This window comes from Corvus moneduloides, chromosome 2 (assembly GCF_009650955.1).
Source record: "Corvus moneduloides isolate bCorMon1 chromosome 2, bCorMon1.pri, whole genome shotgun sequence".
In the NCBI taxonomy this organism is placed as follows: Eukaryota; Metazoa; Chordata; class Aves; order Passeriformes; family Corvidae; genus Corvus; species Corvus moneduloides.
Window position 1 is genome coordinate 108,299,564 of NC_045477.1, and position 18,955 is coordinate 108,318,518.

General features: G+C 38.3%; 1 protein-coding gene across 9 annotated transcripts in view; it reads right to left on the minus strand.

The window, feature by feature from the left end:
- The window catches only part of SH3KBP1 (SH3 domain containing kinase binding protein 1), a 213,279-nt gene that overhangs the window by 11,366 nt on the left and 182,958 nt on the right, over positions 1–18,955 (minus strand). For all 9 annotated transcript variants that reach the window (XR_004238460.1, XM_032100768.1, XM_032100769.1 and 6 more), the window contains 3 exons: positions 16,442–16,522; positions 13,854–14,016; positions 9,082–9,167 (listed from right to left, as the gene is read on the minus strand). Coding sequence is in view for 8 of the 9 variants with exons in the window: in XM_032100768.1 (XP_031956659.1) it covers positions 9,082–9,167; positions 13,854–14,016; positions 16,442–16,522 (330 nt within the window). In the remaining variant the exon portion in view is untranslated. The remainder of the gene's footprint in view (positions 1–9,081; positions 9,168–13,853; positions 14,017–16,441; positions 16,523–18,955) is intronic.

Consider the following 18,955-nt stretch of genomic DNA (forward strand, 5'->3'; position numbering starts at 1 on the left):
CACATGAGCAGAAATGGAGGCTGAAGCAATCCTTCCATTTGCCCCAGCCACTCTCTCCCACTTTGCTGTTCTTACTATGTTTTTTCCTGAGCAAGCTTTAATCCAGCTCATTTTTCAATAGCATGTGCCAAGCCATGCAAATACTTGCACTGAAGGAAGGATCAGTACCAGTACCAAAGGACTGATTCAAGCTGCTAAAACTGAGGGGAAGAGCAGACTTCTGCTTTGGGGGTCAGGAAATTGGCTGGAATTATTTTGCACCTGAGGAAGGCTACAGCGCATGACTTCCCTCGCCCCATTTTCCATTTCTGAGGTCTACATAGAAGTATGAAAGGAGGTTGAATGAGGTGGGGGTCAGTCTCTTATCCCAGGTAACAAGCAACAGGAGAAGAGGAAACAGCCTCAAGTTGTGCTTTGCAGTTTAGTTAGGGGAGGTTTAGACTGGATAGTAGGAAAAAAAATTTCATTGAAAATGTGGTCAAGCATTGGAACAGACTGCCCAGGGAAGTGGTGGAGTCACTGCTCCTCAAGGTGGTTAAAATATATATAAATGTAGTGCTTAGAGATATGGTTTAATAGTGGACTTGGCACTGCTGGGTTGATGGATGGACTCAATAATCTTAAAGGTCTTCTACAACTTCAAAGATTCTCTGATTCTGTAAGTGCCACTGTCCCTTTCTCTGCTCTTCAAAAGGTATCTACACTCATATGGAAAACAATCAATGAAAAAGTACTGAAGACAATTAATCCAATGTGTTTCTTTGGCTTAAATAAACTAGTAATTACCTAGAGTTCTATATTTGATCAGAACAATAAAGTACTCAGGTTTAAATTGTAAAATGTATTGATAAACAGAAAGTGTATGAATTTGCATCCTTGAGACCCATAAGCATTTGCAGACATAATTTGCTCCATGCATTTTACAAATACCATGAAAGATAAACATTTATGTTCAAAGCTTCTATTATCAAGAAATATTGGGAATCCTACAGTTTTTCCACTTCGGAATGCATTTTTGATAGCTAGAAAAATAAACTAAAGCCACCTATACATGCACTGAATTCTAAAGATAGTCGAACAGAGACTATAAAGGCTCCACAGGTAGAATCTGCTGCCAAACTAGTGAAATTCCAGCCATTTAGTTGATACTCTAAATTAAATTCCATTAAAGTGTAATTGACAATGCTCGGTACAACAATAAAATAGTAAATCCACTTCCAGCACTCCTATATTCCCTTTTTTTCTCCATTTGTTCTCCTTATTTAGATGTTGTTCTTCCTCCCAAATCTGCTCTGCATCTAAGGCTATCACCACCTTCCACAATCATCACCTGTGGAGATACTAATTCAAGAAAATTCCCATCTAGTGAACTGTAGAATGAGGAAGAGAGCCATTCAAAAAACTTCTGCCATACTGTCATATATGCTGTGGATTCAGTAAGTCACTTGTGCTGGTTATTTGATTATCTTTTGCTGGTGGAAAGCAAGATTATATGGTTCTGACTATATTAAATTCACTGAGGTCATTAAATGCAGAGATTCAATTTTAGTTTGTATTTCTGCAGCTATCAGAAACTGGGAGCTTAAATTTATATACTAAGCAAAATGTACAGCCTTCCTGGCAGGGCCCAAATGGAATGTCATTAAAGAAAAAGTCCAGTCTACTGTATTCACAGCCACGTTAACTGCCAGTACAGCAACATCAGCCTCCAGCAGACCTGGACCCTGCACTGGTCCAGCTTTCTCTTTGTCTGATATTAACAAACAGTAAGGAAGATTCTATTAACATGTGGAACATAGAGATGGCACCCATCAATTAGCTTCCTAATTAAAAAATAGTTGATATTTGTTCTACAAATAAACAGATGCATTTATCATTATTACTGTCTCACTGATCAAGCTGATAATCCATGAAGTGATTCATGAGATGGGGAGAAAGGCATCAGATTAATTTTAATATATCAGTGTAGTACACACAGTCTGGCTTACTGAGCAACCATATTTCATGAATATGAAAAATGTTAGCTGTGCAACAAGTATTCCCTGGTATCCTTCCAAGCCACTTAAGAATAGAACATTTCTCCCCATTGCTATGTTCATTTGGAAACATGGTTATTTAAAGCATGATGATGGTATTTTAAAAAAAATGCCCAGATCCAGGAAAACAATTATTTAGAAAAAAAAGTTCTGAACTCATTAGACTTGTACCTTCCTAGGAAATGACCTTCAGTTTGTAGCCCCCAAAAAATCCCAGAAATAAAAAGTTAAGTGGCTATACTTCCTTTCTTACTCCTTTTACCCCCTGCATTTACTATGCTGGCATAAAATGTGGCTAGGCCTTAACTTTGTATTACATTTAGGTTTTTTAGTATTTGGTCAAAATAATTTATACATAACAATCACAGAAAGCTTTTTGAACTAGTAGAGAGATTTCACCTTGAGAAAACTGAAATGGGAAGTGATGGATAAAGAGAATCAACACATTCAGAATGCTCATGGCAAGGTTTCACAGAACAGAAATACAGCAGGGCTGAAAGAAATGAGGCAAAGGTGGCATTGAATTCATTTGAAGAAGATAGTGTCACAGAAGCCACAGAGGTGGACTTCATTTCATAATCATCTTCAATACATTGAAAAGGTTGACAACAGGCATGTGAAATAGTATATATACTGTCTTTAAATGCAATAATCCTGAAAGCTATCAAATGAGACAGACACTGCAGACAAAATCTTCTGCATTAGTACCCATTCAATATATAGTAGAAATTTAAAAATAACTCAATAATTTGAATGTTAGAGGGAATTTTAAGACAACTACATTTATTTTAGCTACTGGAAGCATCCAGATTCTGCTACTCTCTCGACGCTGAAAAGCATTGTACCCTTCGAGGAATACAGCCATGCTTCCAGCCAGGGTTCAGGCAGCAAAATCTCACCCATAATGAATCACAGACTGTTTTTTAAGATTTGGGCAATGCACTTTTAGGAGGAGAGCTCCCTGGCTGCAAGGTTTCTTTGTTCTGGAATGCAACAGTGATGTGCCAGGGAGGCCTGCCCACACAGTTCTGTGCCTCAGAGGAAAACAGCGTAGCTCACCCGGCCTCGCAGGACAGTCACTGGACAGCTGTGACTTTAGGACAACCTTTCCTAAAACACCCAATTATCTTCTCCCATTTCAATCCTGACTTTTATCGCTTTAATAGCTGAATGTAGAAAGCTGCCATAATGAGCTTTGCTAACCACTTGCCAGTGCCCTCATAAGGATTTTATTTTTAACAATTCAGAACATGCCAAGAAAGAACTGAAAGGTCAAGAAAACTGAGGAGCTAGAAGAAATGGATATGCTGTTTTCAGGCACCTCAACTTGATATGCATGGCAACCAATTTAAATTTCTAGTTTACTGTTTTTTTCTGGACCCCTCAGGGCAACCAGCCTGATTAATTTATATAATGGACCATTCCCATATTCATGACTACAATATTTATAGTCCGGAACTACAGTTATGGGTGATTTTGACTCACTGATGTAAATATTACAACTTAAACCAGTTGGGCAATTCTGTTCCTTTGCTTTGCCCTATTAAAATGAGCATGAATAGCAGCATAGAAAGTGGTTTAGGCAGATTTTGATCTTCATTATATGACTCATATTTTGTCCTCCAACCCTTATATTTACCAGTATTTTCTGGTTTTCCAACTTTTATTCAGTGTTTTCAGGCAGAATTATTATAAGGCCTTAGTATAACAGCCTATGATTTAAAGACAAACCTGCTCCATTCTACAGCCTTTTACTGGAAATATTCTCCATCTTTTTCCCTAGTGTGGTCCAAATCTCATTAGATCACTTTTTCTTGCAGTCAGAGGCACAGCAATCGCCTCTCCTGACAAATACAGCTCTACAACTGCAAATACAGCTCAAGGAAACATGATGGGTACATTGAGGATACACTGAGGATTTTTAAATTTTTTTGTTTATTAGGTATTTTCAATAGGGTATTTTTAACTATCCTTTCAGGCAAGCTAGCACCAGTGCTGCAGGGAGGGACAGGAAAAAAAAGAATGGGTAATAACGTGGCTTTGGCCAGTACTCCACGATACACCAGCAAATGCTCTGCAGATTAAAGTCTGAAGAAATGCTGAAAAATGGACTTGCACTAAAACCAGCTTCCAGGGAAACTCTTAGGATAATTCATACCATCATTAGATGTTTCAGCAGGAACCAAGGAAGGCATATGTGCCTTATGCTAGCACTGATGAAGATTATTAACTGCTTTCATAAATACTATGCAAAACGTGTAAAGAGCCAGGAAAAATATTGGAAAGATGTGTTCACTCGGCTCTGTGCAACTCAGTCTTTCTGCAAAGCACAGAAACTGCTTCTTGTGGGGATTAACTGATCATTTCCACAGTAGACACATTATTTTTAATTCTTTGTGGTTTATTCCTTAAGTCACTTAGCTTAAATCCATATGGTTTTAAGTATTAGATGATGCCAAAGCAACCCTGTTTTGGATAGACAAGACTTGTTTCAGGATTCCAGGATTCCAAAGTGTGTGTGTGTGTGTGTGTATATAGTTAAGACTTAGGATTGATCCTGACTTGCAGAAATAACTCAATACCATTTTTCTGGAAGCATTAGTTTTTGATCCACTAAGCTATTATATGTGCTAGATGTTTCTGTCATCACACTGGCCCTCATATACAAAATTCTTTATGAAATTAAAAAGAAACACGTCACCTAAAGAAAGGTCAAGTTATGTCATAAGGCATGAATTACAGCTGTTGAAATCAATGCAGCTCTATGTAAGAACTCTTCTGTTTGTAGAACAGGGTTTATTGTCAGTGTAGCTTATGTTGCTTTAGAAGCATTTTAAAAGCTCAAAAAGCCACTGCCAATCCAGACCAGTTGTTGTTAGAGATGTACCAACAGATGTAAGTAACCATTCTCATTTAACCACAGCGATACTGGAGAGCAAGTCTTGGGTGACATGACCACACATTTTCCACTGAGTGCCAGTGAACACTCTTCAAATTTTTACACTATGTTTGTTGTGATTCTTTTTTTCTCTTTCAGACTAGAAAACCATTCTAATATGTTTTTAAATGCTTACATGCATTGCGATGACAAAATCTGTCTGCAAGAACAGGTTAATGAATCCAGAGTATTGACAAACACCACATGTAAACTGCACGTCACTTTTGTCACTAAAATTTCTTATGAGACATTAAATGATAATGATTTCTCATTTCAATACTATGGTGCAAGATCTTCTGTCACAGTATGCTCAATTTCAACTTTTAATTAAAGAAAACAAAACCATAATATCCATGTAAACTTTGGCATTCTACAAAATGCTTCTTTTTGTATTTGCTTGTTATGCACTGTGAACTTACCAAAGACAGGATAGGAAAGAAATGGAAGAAAAAAAGCCTTACCCTCATGAAATGAAGAAGAGCTAGCCATGGCAAAGAGATGTAAATAGGAAAAGTTGAATGCAAGATGTGTGCAAAGGAAATTAAAGACATCACTGAAAACAGGGAAAAAGAAAAGAAAAAGTGAGGAGGAATGGGGAATGGTTCCTCTTAAATAATATATTCCGAAGGCAAGTTTTCCAATGGCTTTTGTAAGGATTGTGAAAAGAAGTAAATGCATGGACAACAGTAGAAAGAGCTGCCATTATATCTACAATCAGCAGTGACGTTGCTAAGCAGAATTTTCTCTAGTCAGCACAGATTGGAAAATTGTAATCAGTACTGAATTATCATGAAGAATTTACATGTGAAGTCACAACTCCACAGAACATGTTAGGGAAACCAAGTCATGAGCAAATAACTACATAAAAATAACTTCTAATATATGCAACTCACAGAACATTATTAACAGTATTATGCATCACCTCAACCTTGCTCAAGCATTTCTGATTTTCCTGACTGGTAAAGTGGGGTGAGAATGTTTTTAAAGTTGTTTTTAAAGGTGTAGGGTTTTCTGGTTAGACAACACTGATCCACTGGTAGAATATTACTCAGAAAATAAACAGGAAAAAGCCATTTCCAAGGCACCTAGACAAAATGCAAGTTTTGAATCTGGATTCCCAATTCAACTCAGCATATTGCTGCTCAATTGTTGATGGCATTACTGACTTTGTTGTTGCTGATCACTTGTTTGCTTTTTGAGAGATGGCATATGGAAGAACCCTGTATCTTCTCCTCCCTGTCACAGCGGTTTTGGTCTCATCACAGTAAAGAAAAGGAACCAACTTAGAAATCCTTAAAAAGGATTCACAGAATAAAGCACTGTTCACCATCCAGCATTAGTATGGTTTGCTTTAATAACCAAAACTGTCTCTCCATTGTTTTTGTCCATCTCTCTGCACTGCATGAAAGGAACAAAAGCTTTAGACTGGCTATAGGACTAAGAAAGTAACAGTCACTACCCAGCTTAACATCTCTAGTGCAAAGTAGCCAGGACGTGCTGTGGTTTTCATTTTCAGCACAATTAACCATCATTTAGCATAAGCATGAAAGAGGGTGAGGCAACTTGCAGGTAGTTGTTGCTTTTCCCCTTGTTCTCCCCAAGAGCTCTGAGTGACTGGGAATGGCACTGGACTAATGGAACAATAAAGAGGAGCCCAGTAACCAGAATGGTCATGCATCCAAAGTTCTACAAAGGCCATTTAACTTCATTTTTTTTTCAAAGGCTACTGCTAAGTCACACCTTGTCTGTCACATAGACACTTGTTGCGTAAATCTGGATTTCTGAAAAGACACCAAATGGTAGATTTAATCAAATCCATTTTGACAGGATGGATGAGCCTCAGAGAAGCTGAGGTTGTCTTTCTTACAGAGCACATGACACGGGGGCAACACCAGTAAGATGTATCACTGTTAAGTATTATCTGGACTCACACAGCCAGATCCACCAGTGTTTTGGAATACACTGGACAACTCCACTCACGCATCCAGCTTCTTTTCTAATAACTCATGTAGCCACAAGACTTCTCCAACTCATTGTTCTCTTTGTAAATAAAATAAACTAAATATAACACACTTACCATAAACCTCTACAATTACGCTGCAACACAGACTGCTCTGAACTCCAAACCTTTCCTCACAGTAAAAGACATTAATCCACTGTGAATTGGTTTTTCTTATTAAGCCTTGATTTATTACTCTGCCCACTCTTAAAATGCCTTTTATTTACTTGACAACATTTTACACGAGCTGGCAAAAGCCCCCTGAAAATTTGTTACAGTTCTGATCTCTGTTCAATCCCTTTCAATTCAAAACCATAATTTATTTATTTTTTCTTTTAAAAAGTTGTCTAACAGGCTAGAATGACACGATCCGTCCTTTTAAATGCCAATCTGGTTTGACCTTATCAAGTTTTACTTATTTAAGTATTCACACTATTTTATCCTTGAGCTCAACAGGTTCTCCGTGTAAGTGGTAACAGGAGGTCATCAGCTAAACCCTTTGCAACATGTTGTTGTTGTTGGCTCCTATTCTGCATCTAAAAAAACCTCCCAAAACAACCCAAATTCCTCCCTCCACCACCCTCCTCTCCCCCTCCATGTTCTGGAAATGAACAAAAATTCTTATAAATCAGATTTCCTGCCTAACATGTTAAGAATAAAACAAAATAAAACCATAACCAACAAAACTAAAAAAACCCAAAACACTTTCAGCTTTTATCATGATAGTGATTCCAAGGAAACTAGAACAAGGAATAAAAAAGTTTACTTCCATCACACCACTACATGCTACCTGCACTCATAATATTCAAGTAAGCAGAGGCATATGTGCTTTGAAGCAAATTTGTAAACATAGTTAAGAAACACTAAATGGTAGAATTTGCCTGCATTTCCATACTATTCCTTTCTAATAATCTCTACAATAAAAATGTTCATGCAATTTATTGCAAGCTTCTAGCTTTCCATGTTTAAGCCAAATGAAAATCTGGGAAAAACATACTACCTGCTACTCCAGAAGAAGCATAGCGACAGCAGAAGCTTTACAAAAAAGTAGACATACGTATGCTGGAAAGCTCATAGACCTATGTGAAATGCATTTAGTGTTTTGCTGTTATGTTGCAATTAAAATTCCTTTATAACTTAAAGTTCTGCTTCCAAATCTGAAGGAAAGGCGTGTTTGGCTGTTGAAAGGGTGTTATTTTACAGAAATGCTTTTCTAATAAAGCAGTCTGGGTAGACACTGTGACACCAAAATGACATTTCATGGCCTGGTGAAAGGCAGCAAGCTTACACAGGCAGGATCCCGGGCTCTGCCTGTGACAAGCACGGGGCTCTGTGGGCACAGCTGCGAGCGCAGAGAGCGACAGCAGCAGCTGGTCTGGGCTCTTGGAGCAGAGTCAGGAGATGGCTGTGGGGCTCGTGCCCACTGCCCTGGGACACCCACCGCACCCTGCTCACCCAGGGCCACGCACGGCAGCACCCACCCCAGCAAACACCATCTCTCCGGCTTTGCCAGCTTGAGGAGCAAGGAGGGTGAGAGAAGACAGAAAAATAACCTGTTGTTGCTCCTTTCCAGGTGACTTCCTGATTAAATGTTCATGGGTCAGGAACACAAGTTGTTTACAATAGAAATTTAGACTGCATTTAATTGGTGTATGAAGTAAAATTTAGTCAAATTGACCTGAACTGGGTTTCTATTCCTTTGTATTGGAAAGTGTAAAGATTACTAACTGCACCAGACCCATAATCTTCTGCAGTATTAAAACCATGGCATTGCTATTACATCAGTTAAACAAGTATGTCTTATAAATCAGATTTCCTGATTGGCCTTCTCACTTGTTTTAGACTTTTAAACAAAAATAACAAGAGCCTTCCTATTCAAAATAGCTCACTATTCCATATTTGCTTTTAATTTAATTTTTTTTTAACTGAAAACCCCAACAAAACTATTTTAAAGTAGAAATGATCCTTTAATCCTGCGGTTAAAATTTGATATAAAAGCACTCACATTCATTGCCAAATCTGCCTCTTGAATTACACAAAAGTCACTAAAAAGCAGAAACTTGCACCATTAATTTCTTAGGCAAACTGTAGAAAGTGCTATAACTTACCGATGTCATTGCTTCTTTCAGAGGAGTCTTTCTCTAGAGCGCCGGATACTGTACTGCCCACTAATTCCACTTTTGGACTATCGCTCCTGCATTTGGATCAAGAAGAGGAGATGTTTTATTGGAAGTTTTTGTGTGGATTACAGTAAATTGATAGCTAACTTGCAATTAATAATGAGAGAGCAAAGTATTCTTCCTTTGCAGCACCAGAGTAATAGCAATGTCAGTGACAGCAATCTCTAGTAAATCGACATGCTGTCTGGATTAACCTTATCTCATTTCTCCTTAACACCTGTCAAAAAAGCCTATTTTAGACACTGTAGTGTCTGGAATAATTCTTCAGATGTTCACAGCATCTCAACACGAACGAAACCTAAGGGCAAGGGGACATTCTTCAAGATCTTCCTTGTAGTTTTTTCTAATTAATTGGCTTGGACAAACTACAGCAGTGGACTACGTGGAATGCTGCAGAAAGGGAGAGAACCTCAAGCTAGCATTGTGCATATCAGCAGTTCTGAGTGTTTACTCATCAATTCAGCTCCTCCACCATGTTTTTGCACTTTTCTTCTGAGATTGGACTATCAATAGTGTTTCTACAGTCCAAAGAACCAAGATGACCTAATTTGTCAGAAATGGCTTTGGAATAGCAAAGTGTCAGGAGCTATGATACTTCATACAGAGGAGCTATTTTAAAGTCAAATAGGAGATCAAACAAAAGCAACAAAATTATTCCTTCTTTGGAGAACATTCTATCCCACAAGCACGCAAGTTTACTAAAATAATCTACCTGTTGAAACAATTTTTAAAAAAAACAGTGGTAGGCAAGTAACTCAGTATTGCACAGGTCACTCAAATCTCTGATATTTACTGTGATAACAGCTGTTCAGTTAATGTACTTGCCATCATTGTCAGGTCATCTGACAAATACAATAGTTTTTCGACAATGACTATTCCCAATGTAGTCCTGTAAAAATCATGATGTATGTAAGGTACCCAATTTAGGGATAAAAATATAGATCTGCCCCGGTACAATCAGGGCAGATGTGCACTATTGCACAGTGAAATAATTAGCAACAATTAGCTGTTGAATACATAGTAAGCTCCCAAATCTTGTTGATTTTTTCATTGGTCTCTGCTTTTGATACCATAAGCTGATGACAGACGGCCTGAACCTCAGCTCATGGCAGCAGTTTATGACCAAAACACAAAGTGGCTGGAAACTCTATTTCTGACTTCCGGAAGGCTGTGATAAAGAGGTAAAAATTTTTATTAAAACCCAGAGGAAGTCATAGATTAAGGGAACATATATCCCATTAAACCCTGTGATTGGGGGACAAGTGAACAAAAAAATAGACAATCAGATTAAAAGCAAACTAGTCCTCTACAGCTCTCAATATGGCAGGCAGTCTGTACCAGGAAGGACACAGAAGAAATTTAATACATGCATAGAAAAATGTATTAATTGGTAAGATGATAAACAAGGGTATTTCCAAGTGATCTACCAGAACAATTAGTTTTCTTATCTTTTAGTCTTTAACTTTTTCTTAAATTACTTATATATTTGTAAACCTATAAGAAGCAACATAGTTTCTTGGCTGACAAAGCAATGAGCATCTGACTTCATACTCTGTTTTGCACACATACATTTCCCAGCAATCTGAGAGCACGATGTGAGTTGGAAGCACTCTAGGAAATGTGTGAGTATGGCTTTGGAGAGATTCTTAGAATGGCGTGATTTAGGGCTGAAAGTCACAACATTTACCATTTGCCTACAAAAGGTACCAAGATATATGGCAACAGCCCCACAAAAAAAGCCCAACCCTGTTGTCAGAAGAATCAACAGGCTTATTATGCCACTCTGCACTCATACTGCTGTGAAAGGAGCGGAGCCCCCCCTTCTCGTTCAGAGTGTGTCCCTCTCTGCTCGTGCCCATACAGGCAGGCTGTCAGCTTGACCAGACAGATGATCAGCCTGAGAGAAACCCCACACTAATAGAAAGCCCACTGCAAACTGATTAATTGCCATCTGGAGTAACTCGCTGACCCATATGGCTGAGTTGCTGCACAAATGCTGGTGCTAAACATAAGGGAGGCTGTGGGAATGGGGTGCCAGGACAAGGAACCCTGTTAGCAGTGGCATGGACATGGACTGGTTTAAACTGATTGTAAAGATGCACCTTCTGTAGACGTTTATGGCTTGCCTACTCCAGAGAATTGACTTATCTGTAAATTGTATAATCATGGTATGTCTAAGCCTTGGAACAAACTGACAGCTATTCACTGTCCCACATAGTTTTTATCTGTCCTATTGCCCTTGAAGCCCCACTCTGCCCCCCGTGAAGGAGGATTATATTTAAATGGAAAAACAATCATCACTAAAAAAAGTCAGTGAGATGCAGAAGGTGCAAGCCACTTACTCAGAACAGAAGAAAATCCTCTTTGGCTTAGCTGCCATGGAAATCCCATGGGACTCACTTTGTAACTACAGTAATTTTCCCCTAGGGATCATGTACTGATTTTGGCTGGGATAGAGTTAATTTTTTTCATAGCAGCTTGCATAGTGCTGTGTTTTGAATTTGTGCTGAAAACAGCGTAGATAACAGAGGGGCGTTTTCATTATTACTCAGCTGTGCTTGCAGAGTCAAGGCCTTTTCTGCTTCTCCTCTCATCTCACCAGCAAGGAGGGTGGGGGTGGACAAGGAGCTGGGAGGGGACACAGCTGACCCCAACTGAAACCACAGACATCCCACACCACATGGCATCACAGTCAGCATTTAGAGCTGAGGGAAGAAGGAAGGGGGGGATGTTTGGAGTTAGGGCATTTGTCTTCCCAAGTCACCACTGCAGGTGATGAAGCCCAGCTTTCTAGCGGACAGCAAAACAGCTGCTGGCCCATGGGATGTAGCAAGTTTCTTTGCTCGGCTTGCACATGCATCATTTGCTTTACCTGTTAAACTGCCTTTGTCTTAACCCACAAGTTTTTTCACTTTTGTCCTTCTGATTCTCACTCCCATCCCTTTGCAAGGGAGTGAGTGGGTGGCTGCGTGGGGCTCAGCTGCTCAGAGTTAAACCACAACAGGTCAGCAAAAGTTCTGCTGGTTCAATTTTTATTCTAATTGTTTTAGTCTTTTCAGATTTTGGAAATGGATACCAGTAGACCTTAAGATAATTACTATCTTATTAAACAAACAGATTTAAAAACAAAACACCTTTACTGAAGTGACTGCTTCCATTTGAAGTTTCATATTTCTTAATTATCCAAGCAATTCAAAGTCTTTTCCATTTTTTTCTGTGCTAGACATAGTGAAGTTTGGACAATTAAGAACATAACAAGGTTACTGTTTAGGTGTGCCTTTTGCCTTTGATAACATGAAAATTGAAATATCTTTAAAAATACATGGTTACTTCATGCAGTTTTGTACTTAGAAAAGGAAAACACAAGAGCAACAAAATACCCTCCCAAAATTCTAAATGCTAAAAATTTATAGTATGTTTAAAATTTTTCAGGCAAAGGAGAAAACAAAAGAATAGCTACTCCATTGCATGCCTTCACCAGTGAACTGAACACTAGGTTATGTATTGATCTTTCCAAGATATCACTTAGCTAAATCTGAAGATTGTAGTAAATACTTGTATTTCCAAGTATGCCCAGGTGATCAGCAGGTATAGACTGTATTTTGGAGCAACTGGACAAGCATGTTCAAAGCCAAGTCCAAAAGAAGCTGTGGCAGTAGCACCTGGAGAGAAGGGTAAGTTCTCGGAGATGTACAACCAAAGCATTTCAGTAAGATGAAACTGGGAGCACAAGGTAGGTGCCTTTTTTTCTTTTAATTTGCCTCAGATTTCTCACTGAGAGCATTTTTTTATTTAACCATATGTGGAGGAATGAAGGGAAGTTCAATGGCAGATAATTTTCCTAACAGTACAATAGCAAAATTATTTCCATGCCTATATTCTAGTATTTCTGCAAGATGCACAGCTTGCCCATTTTAGGCAACTGCTTTTATTCTGGTTTTCATCTAACTCTATTCATTATGCATAAAGGAAATCTACAGTGCACAACCCAGATGCTGATGACTAAAATGTAGCCACCTAGACTCGATTAGGACTACAGTCAGGCCTTTAATTTCTGTAACCTCTGTTCTAGCAGAGAATAAGCAGAGTTGTGTTGGCAAGTCCAGTTTCTCAGTGCTCCTCAAAGGCTGTAACCACCTCTGATAAAAAGGATCATGTAACTGCAGAGTGACAACCAACATTAGAGCATAAATATTTGATAGCACTAGTCTGCAGCGGTACCAGCTAAAAGAGCATTCTATGAAGACACGTGTATTTTGCTAAAATTTGATCTAAAATGATCAAAGTAAGCAGACTGAAACCAGGCTGACAGTATTTGAAATGCGCATTGTCTAATGCTATTCCTCAGCACAATCCAAGCTTTTACACTGATTTAGTGCCCAAGCTAAGCTGCAACAATTTGAGGTAAACTAAGAAAGTCAGCATCAGAGTAACATACTGATATTTCCCACACATTTTGCACTGTTGCAGTAATAGTAGAATTGAAGTGTGCAGAAATGAACTAGTAATGAGCAGTCTGACTGCTATTATTGAGAAGATAGTTATGATCCAGCCAGATGACTACATGGATTTTCTTTTATCTTCTTGTTCTTTAAATACAGTTTACTGTGAAATAAATTGTGACATAATCTGTAAAATCTAAATTTTTTAAATGTGTGTTTTTTCCACTAATCCCAAAAACATTGGACAGAAGAAAATACCTTGCATGAGTCACAGGCACAACTGGTCTTTCTGGTCGTCTCGGGGGCAAGGTACCAGGTCTATTCACAGCGTTGGCTTTGGGTGGCCGAGGTTTCTTCGGAGGTATAGCAGGAACTGAAGGCTTCTGCAAGTCTAGCTGTTTTTGCTCTCTCTCTGATCTTTCTTTAAATCAATCATTTCCAGAAAAAGAACATGGATATTATTAAGTGGAATTCATTTGCACTCACAAGTCTACAATTAAAGAAGAAATCTTCAACCGTAGATAGATTGTATATAAAGAAAAAGCTTATTTCCTTTCCATTTCTGTTCTAAATCATTCTTTATTTATTTATTATATATATTTATTATTATATATGTTTGCCACAAATCAGTTGTTCAACCTGCCTGGCTGTTCTGCCTGCAACTCCCCAGCCAAAATATGTGCAGTGTCTTAATGGGAATACTATTTTTTATTTTAGTAACTTATTGGTTTCTGACTGTAAAGTACAAGAATGGCAAGAAATTACATACCATATGGTACAATTTCCATGAGCACAACTTATATTAAATTTTAATATGAAACAATATTAATTTATAAGTTCACAAAAATAATTATGCTGGATATTCTTAACATCTCTTGGACTTTTTTTTTTTTGGGGGGGGGAAGCATGATTCAAGTGAACTGCAGTTAAGTGAAAATAAAATACAAGCACAAAAATTTAACAATGTGTAGCAGGATGTAAACTCCTCAGAAAAATCAGACCTATTATTTAGGTTTTAAGCACAGTCTTATATGCTGAGTTTTTCAGCTAGCCAATGAAAACCTAGATCATTTGCAGAACTGATTATGCATAGTTAGGGAGTGCCACCATGTTAATATCCAATGCCAAACACCCATTGCCTGTGAATATGTAAAGTACAATACACATGAATAACTCGTCTAAATAATATGCTCTAAATTCCTAATACAAAACAAACATGTAATCATGTTTGCCACACCAGAAAAGGCCTGATTTTTCTTAAAGAAAGGACAAAACTCTCAAAGGGACCAAAAGTCTGCTCTATATCCTACTATTTCAACACCCCACTTCCCTTGACAATGCTGGCCATGAATATGCCATGAATGCTACACCTCTGTATACATATAAGAGGTATTGGGAATGTTACAGGGTATTGCTTAATCGGTTCTACATTTCAGTCTGAGAGGATCACAGAATAAATCCCCAGAAACGCAATGTACATTAGGTTTGGAATAGTCCATTTAGTGACTATTGTTCACAGGCAATATGCTTTGAGCAGATGCAGTCATCAGATCCAAAGTAACACTGAAGCTTTTCCAGCATGCTGTGTAATTTTTGCACACTTAATCCTACAACAATTTATACTGCTCAGTGTCCAAGAACTGAAATTCTATGAGGGACAGGCTGGGCAGTGTGCCAACACACAGCTCAAAGGATGTTCCTGTGCCACCCCTGCTGCCACACATGAGCGATTCCTGCCACTCCCGGTACTCCTGAAATGTAGGCACAACTCCTACAGCATCTTTTCAATGTTTAGAAAAGTTACAGATATTTATAGCCTAGGAGAGTAGCATATTTAAACTTCCTCTGCTGTTTTAGCAGTTGGTTTTCTAAGTTCGAAAATGGAAAGCAAAGGATTTTACTGCTAAGATAACCATGAGAAGCAGAACACATAATCAAAAGTAAACATATGTAGAGGAAACAGCTAAACACTTGTCAGATCACTAAGATGTATACCCAGAAACAGATCTTGGTGCAAAATCTGAAGGTTCTGGCCCTAAATTATAACTGGATATTATGCATTTAGTCATGTGCATACACGTGGCTTTTAAAAGGCTGCAAGTTCAAATACTTAGACATTAAGAAATCCAATAAACACACTTGTTCATACAATCTAATAGTCCACTTACACATAGGAAACTTGACACCATCTTCAATTAGAGAATTGATGTAACTATTTTCCTGAGACTATTCACAATTCACTATGAGCACAATGAACTCATTAAAGGTTTAATATGCTTGTCCCTGCTCTGTGTGCTACTGTGTCCCATTTCTCGCAATGTTCAAACACAGCTTTGAAGAATTTTTTCATTTCTGCACTGCCTTGCCTGTGACTTTTGTGGCAAAGATAATGGTGTGATTCATAAACATTAATGACTATACCTCCACAAAATCCCTTTGTGATGCAGGAAAACCACCAACCCTGCTTTCAACTAGAGAACCAAAGCAGATAGATGTTGAGAAAAAAGTACACGCTAATCTGGGGTATTTTACTTGATCGAGCACCTGGGTTTTACAGAGCACTGGGCTTTATACAGCATTTCATGTATTGAGAGCAAATCTCCCCTTGACTTCAGTTGTGGCTGCATGTACTCAACAGCAATTGGGTACAAGTGAACACCCTGAATTTAGTCCATAAGCAACAATGAGAGCCTTTCCAAAATGCCTGTCATTGCAGTCTATCAGAGTGGAAAACAAACATCCAAACAATACACTTAATGGCAACAGAGAGTGGGAAATGAGGATGTGCATTGGTTCTATTTCCCTCATCTCTCTGCAGAGAACAGGCAGAAAAGCACATTTCATACCTTTTTCTTCTGTTCGATTAGGAAGACATTCTGGCCTTTCAGGTGGTATCTTTTTGATTTCATGCTTTCGATCTGTGGTCCCTGTCAAAGACGGAAAGATTTGGAATTCTGAACAAGCCAACAAAACAGCATAGACAGTAACATAAGATTTAATCCTGCAATTTCTTAGGCTTTTTATATCCCCCAATTTGAAAATGTCTTGCTAAAACTGAATAGAAATTTATATCAAATATTTGCCTGCACCACAATTACAAATGTCTTTATAATCAAATTCACAGTTTCCAAAGTATGGACCACAAAAGAATAGACTCTTTCAGACTAATCTGTGGACAAAAAAAAATCAGTAACTGCAGATTTTTAAATGTGGACAGATCCTTTATCATTACAGACATGCTTAAATGAAGAGCAACTCAACAGTGTGCAGAAACATTAGGAATAAATCAATTAACTGGGCAACGTCAAGAGAATACCTGATAGAGCTGAATATACAGAGCTTATTTTACATTAAATTAACCCATCCCTCTCCTTTTTCTCCACTACTAGTAGCTGTTCACTTCCACATATTAGAAGGAGGAGAAGAGCAGTGCTGGCAGCATTCTGCATGACTATTTTAATTGACAGCTTTTGACCTGGAGGTGTAAGCCCCTGGCTACTTCTGCCTCTGTTCAAGAGGCCCTGACATATGGACTTCTGTTGCTCCAAGAAATATGGGAACTTGTGGCACCAACACAGGGAAGATTTTGCAAAAATTTCCTGGCACATGCAAGATAAAATCTTCTAATCCCCACGTTACAAGAAATGCTTTACTGGATATTGGATTTGTTGCATTGGCTAACCACTAGGTGCTAATGCCATTTCAGCTTAGTAGTGTTGAAAACCACTTTAGGTAACACTATTAGCATTTCAATAAAAATTACAGTAGATGAAATCCAAGAAAAGCAGAGGAGGCAGGGCAAGGAGCACAAGGCAATTTTTTGTTTCAATCTGTTCTATTATATGCTGTTCTCAAGTACATTTACATTTTCTGAATGTGCTGTTGCAACTCCCTTCTGCAGCTGGTTCCTAGAAATCAGTACTCATCAGTGGTGATCACCAGCCATTGTTTCTTTACCTAAGTGTGTTGTTGGACATGCAATACTTGTACCACTTATCATGCCAATAAATAATACTAAATTCTCATTTATGGTTGGGTTCAATGATCTTAAGGGTCTTTTCCGACCTGATTCTATGAAAAAGACTTCACTCCTGAAAGGAGAAGGTGTTGCTGCAAAGCAATTGAAGCCTTTCAAAACACAAGTTATACGAAGCACAAGTCAACATACTGATAATCTTGCACACACAAGTGTGTTCAAAAAGAAAGGCACGTAGGTCTATATACCTAATTACAGTATGATTAACAGTCATCATTAACACACAGAGGGACATTCTCAGGCCAAGTCTAGAAACAATGAGCCTACAACCACTGAGGAGCTCCTAGACTCAGGTGTTCTCTCTACTTGGATTGTGACCCCCCAAATGAATCAACACCCAGGCAGGCACCATGATCCTGCCTTAGCTCTCAGGTGACAGTCACCTGCAAGGAAGCTCTGGGGAGCTCTGTATCAGCTCCCAGAGGAACTCAAGAGTATTCCCACCCTTCGGTCTGGACACAGTTGTATTGCTTACCCCAGCTACCCAGTGAAATGCCTACTGTTTTTCAATGACTTTTCAATGCTTTTCAATATATAAGGAACTTGTGCTCCTAAATTTGGCTCTCCAGTTTTCACCTTGTTTTGTAAACTAGTGCAGCACAGATGGCCCTGCCAGTTTACTGCTGTGGAGATTATAAACTTTGATCTCCACTATAATATAGACACTTCTTTACACATATGCCACTTCTACTACAAAGACCAGTTCTAATTCTGTGTTTTGATTTTATCCTTGGCACCAGAAGATACTAATATTTAATTATTCAGGCTGCAACTGACAGTTTCAAATTTATTCATCACCCTATGACTGGTCTAATATGCAGAAGCATTATTGGAAGTTGTTACCTACTATCAACAATAAGACCTGACATGGAGATGTATAATCTCAGTGAAGAAATGATTTGACAAAGTAGAGGATGTCAGGATGGTAATAAACATAGGATGATTTTCAGCTCTAAATATTTATCAGAAGAACTCTTGTGCCTGATCAGCCAGGACAGTCAAAAACTGAGTATAAAAAGAAAGAACTGCAATAGTCTTAGCTTTGACATAGACTTAGATGGCCTTCTGAAAATAGGCACATTATTCTGCTATGGTGACACAGTTAAAGTGTTGTATGTGAGCAGGTACATATTAAAAGTGTTATTCTCTAATTATAGCAATATAAATTGAAAGAAATACAATGTTTTACAGAGTTTTTACAAACATGTCAGGCTATAACATCAGTTGTCACTAAGACATCGTTGTTATCCAACCACCACTAGATGGCAAAGTCATACTGCTCTCTCTGGACACTGTTACTGATTAAAACCAAATTTGTTTTCTT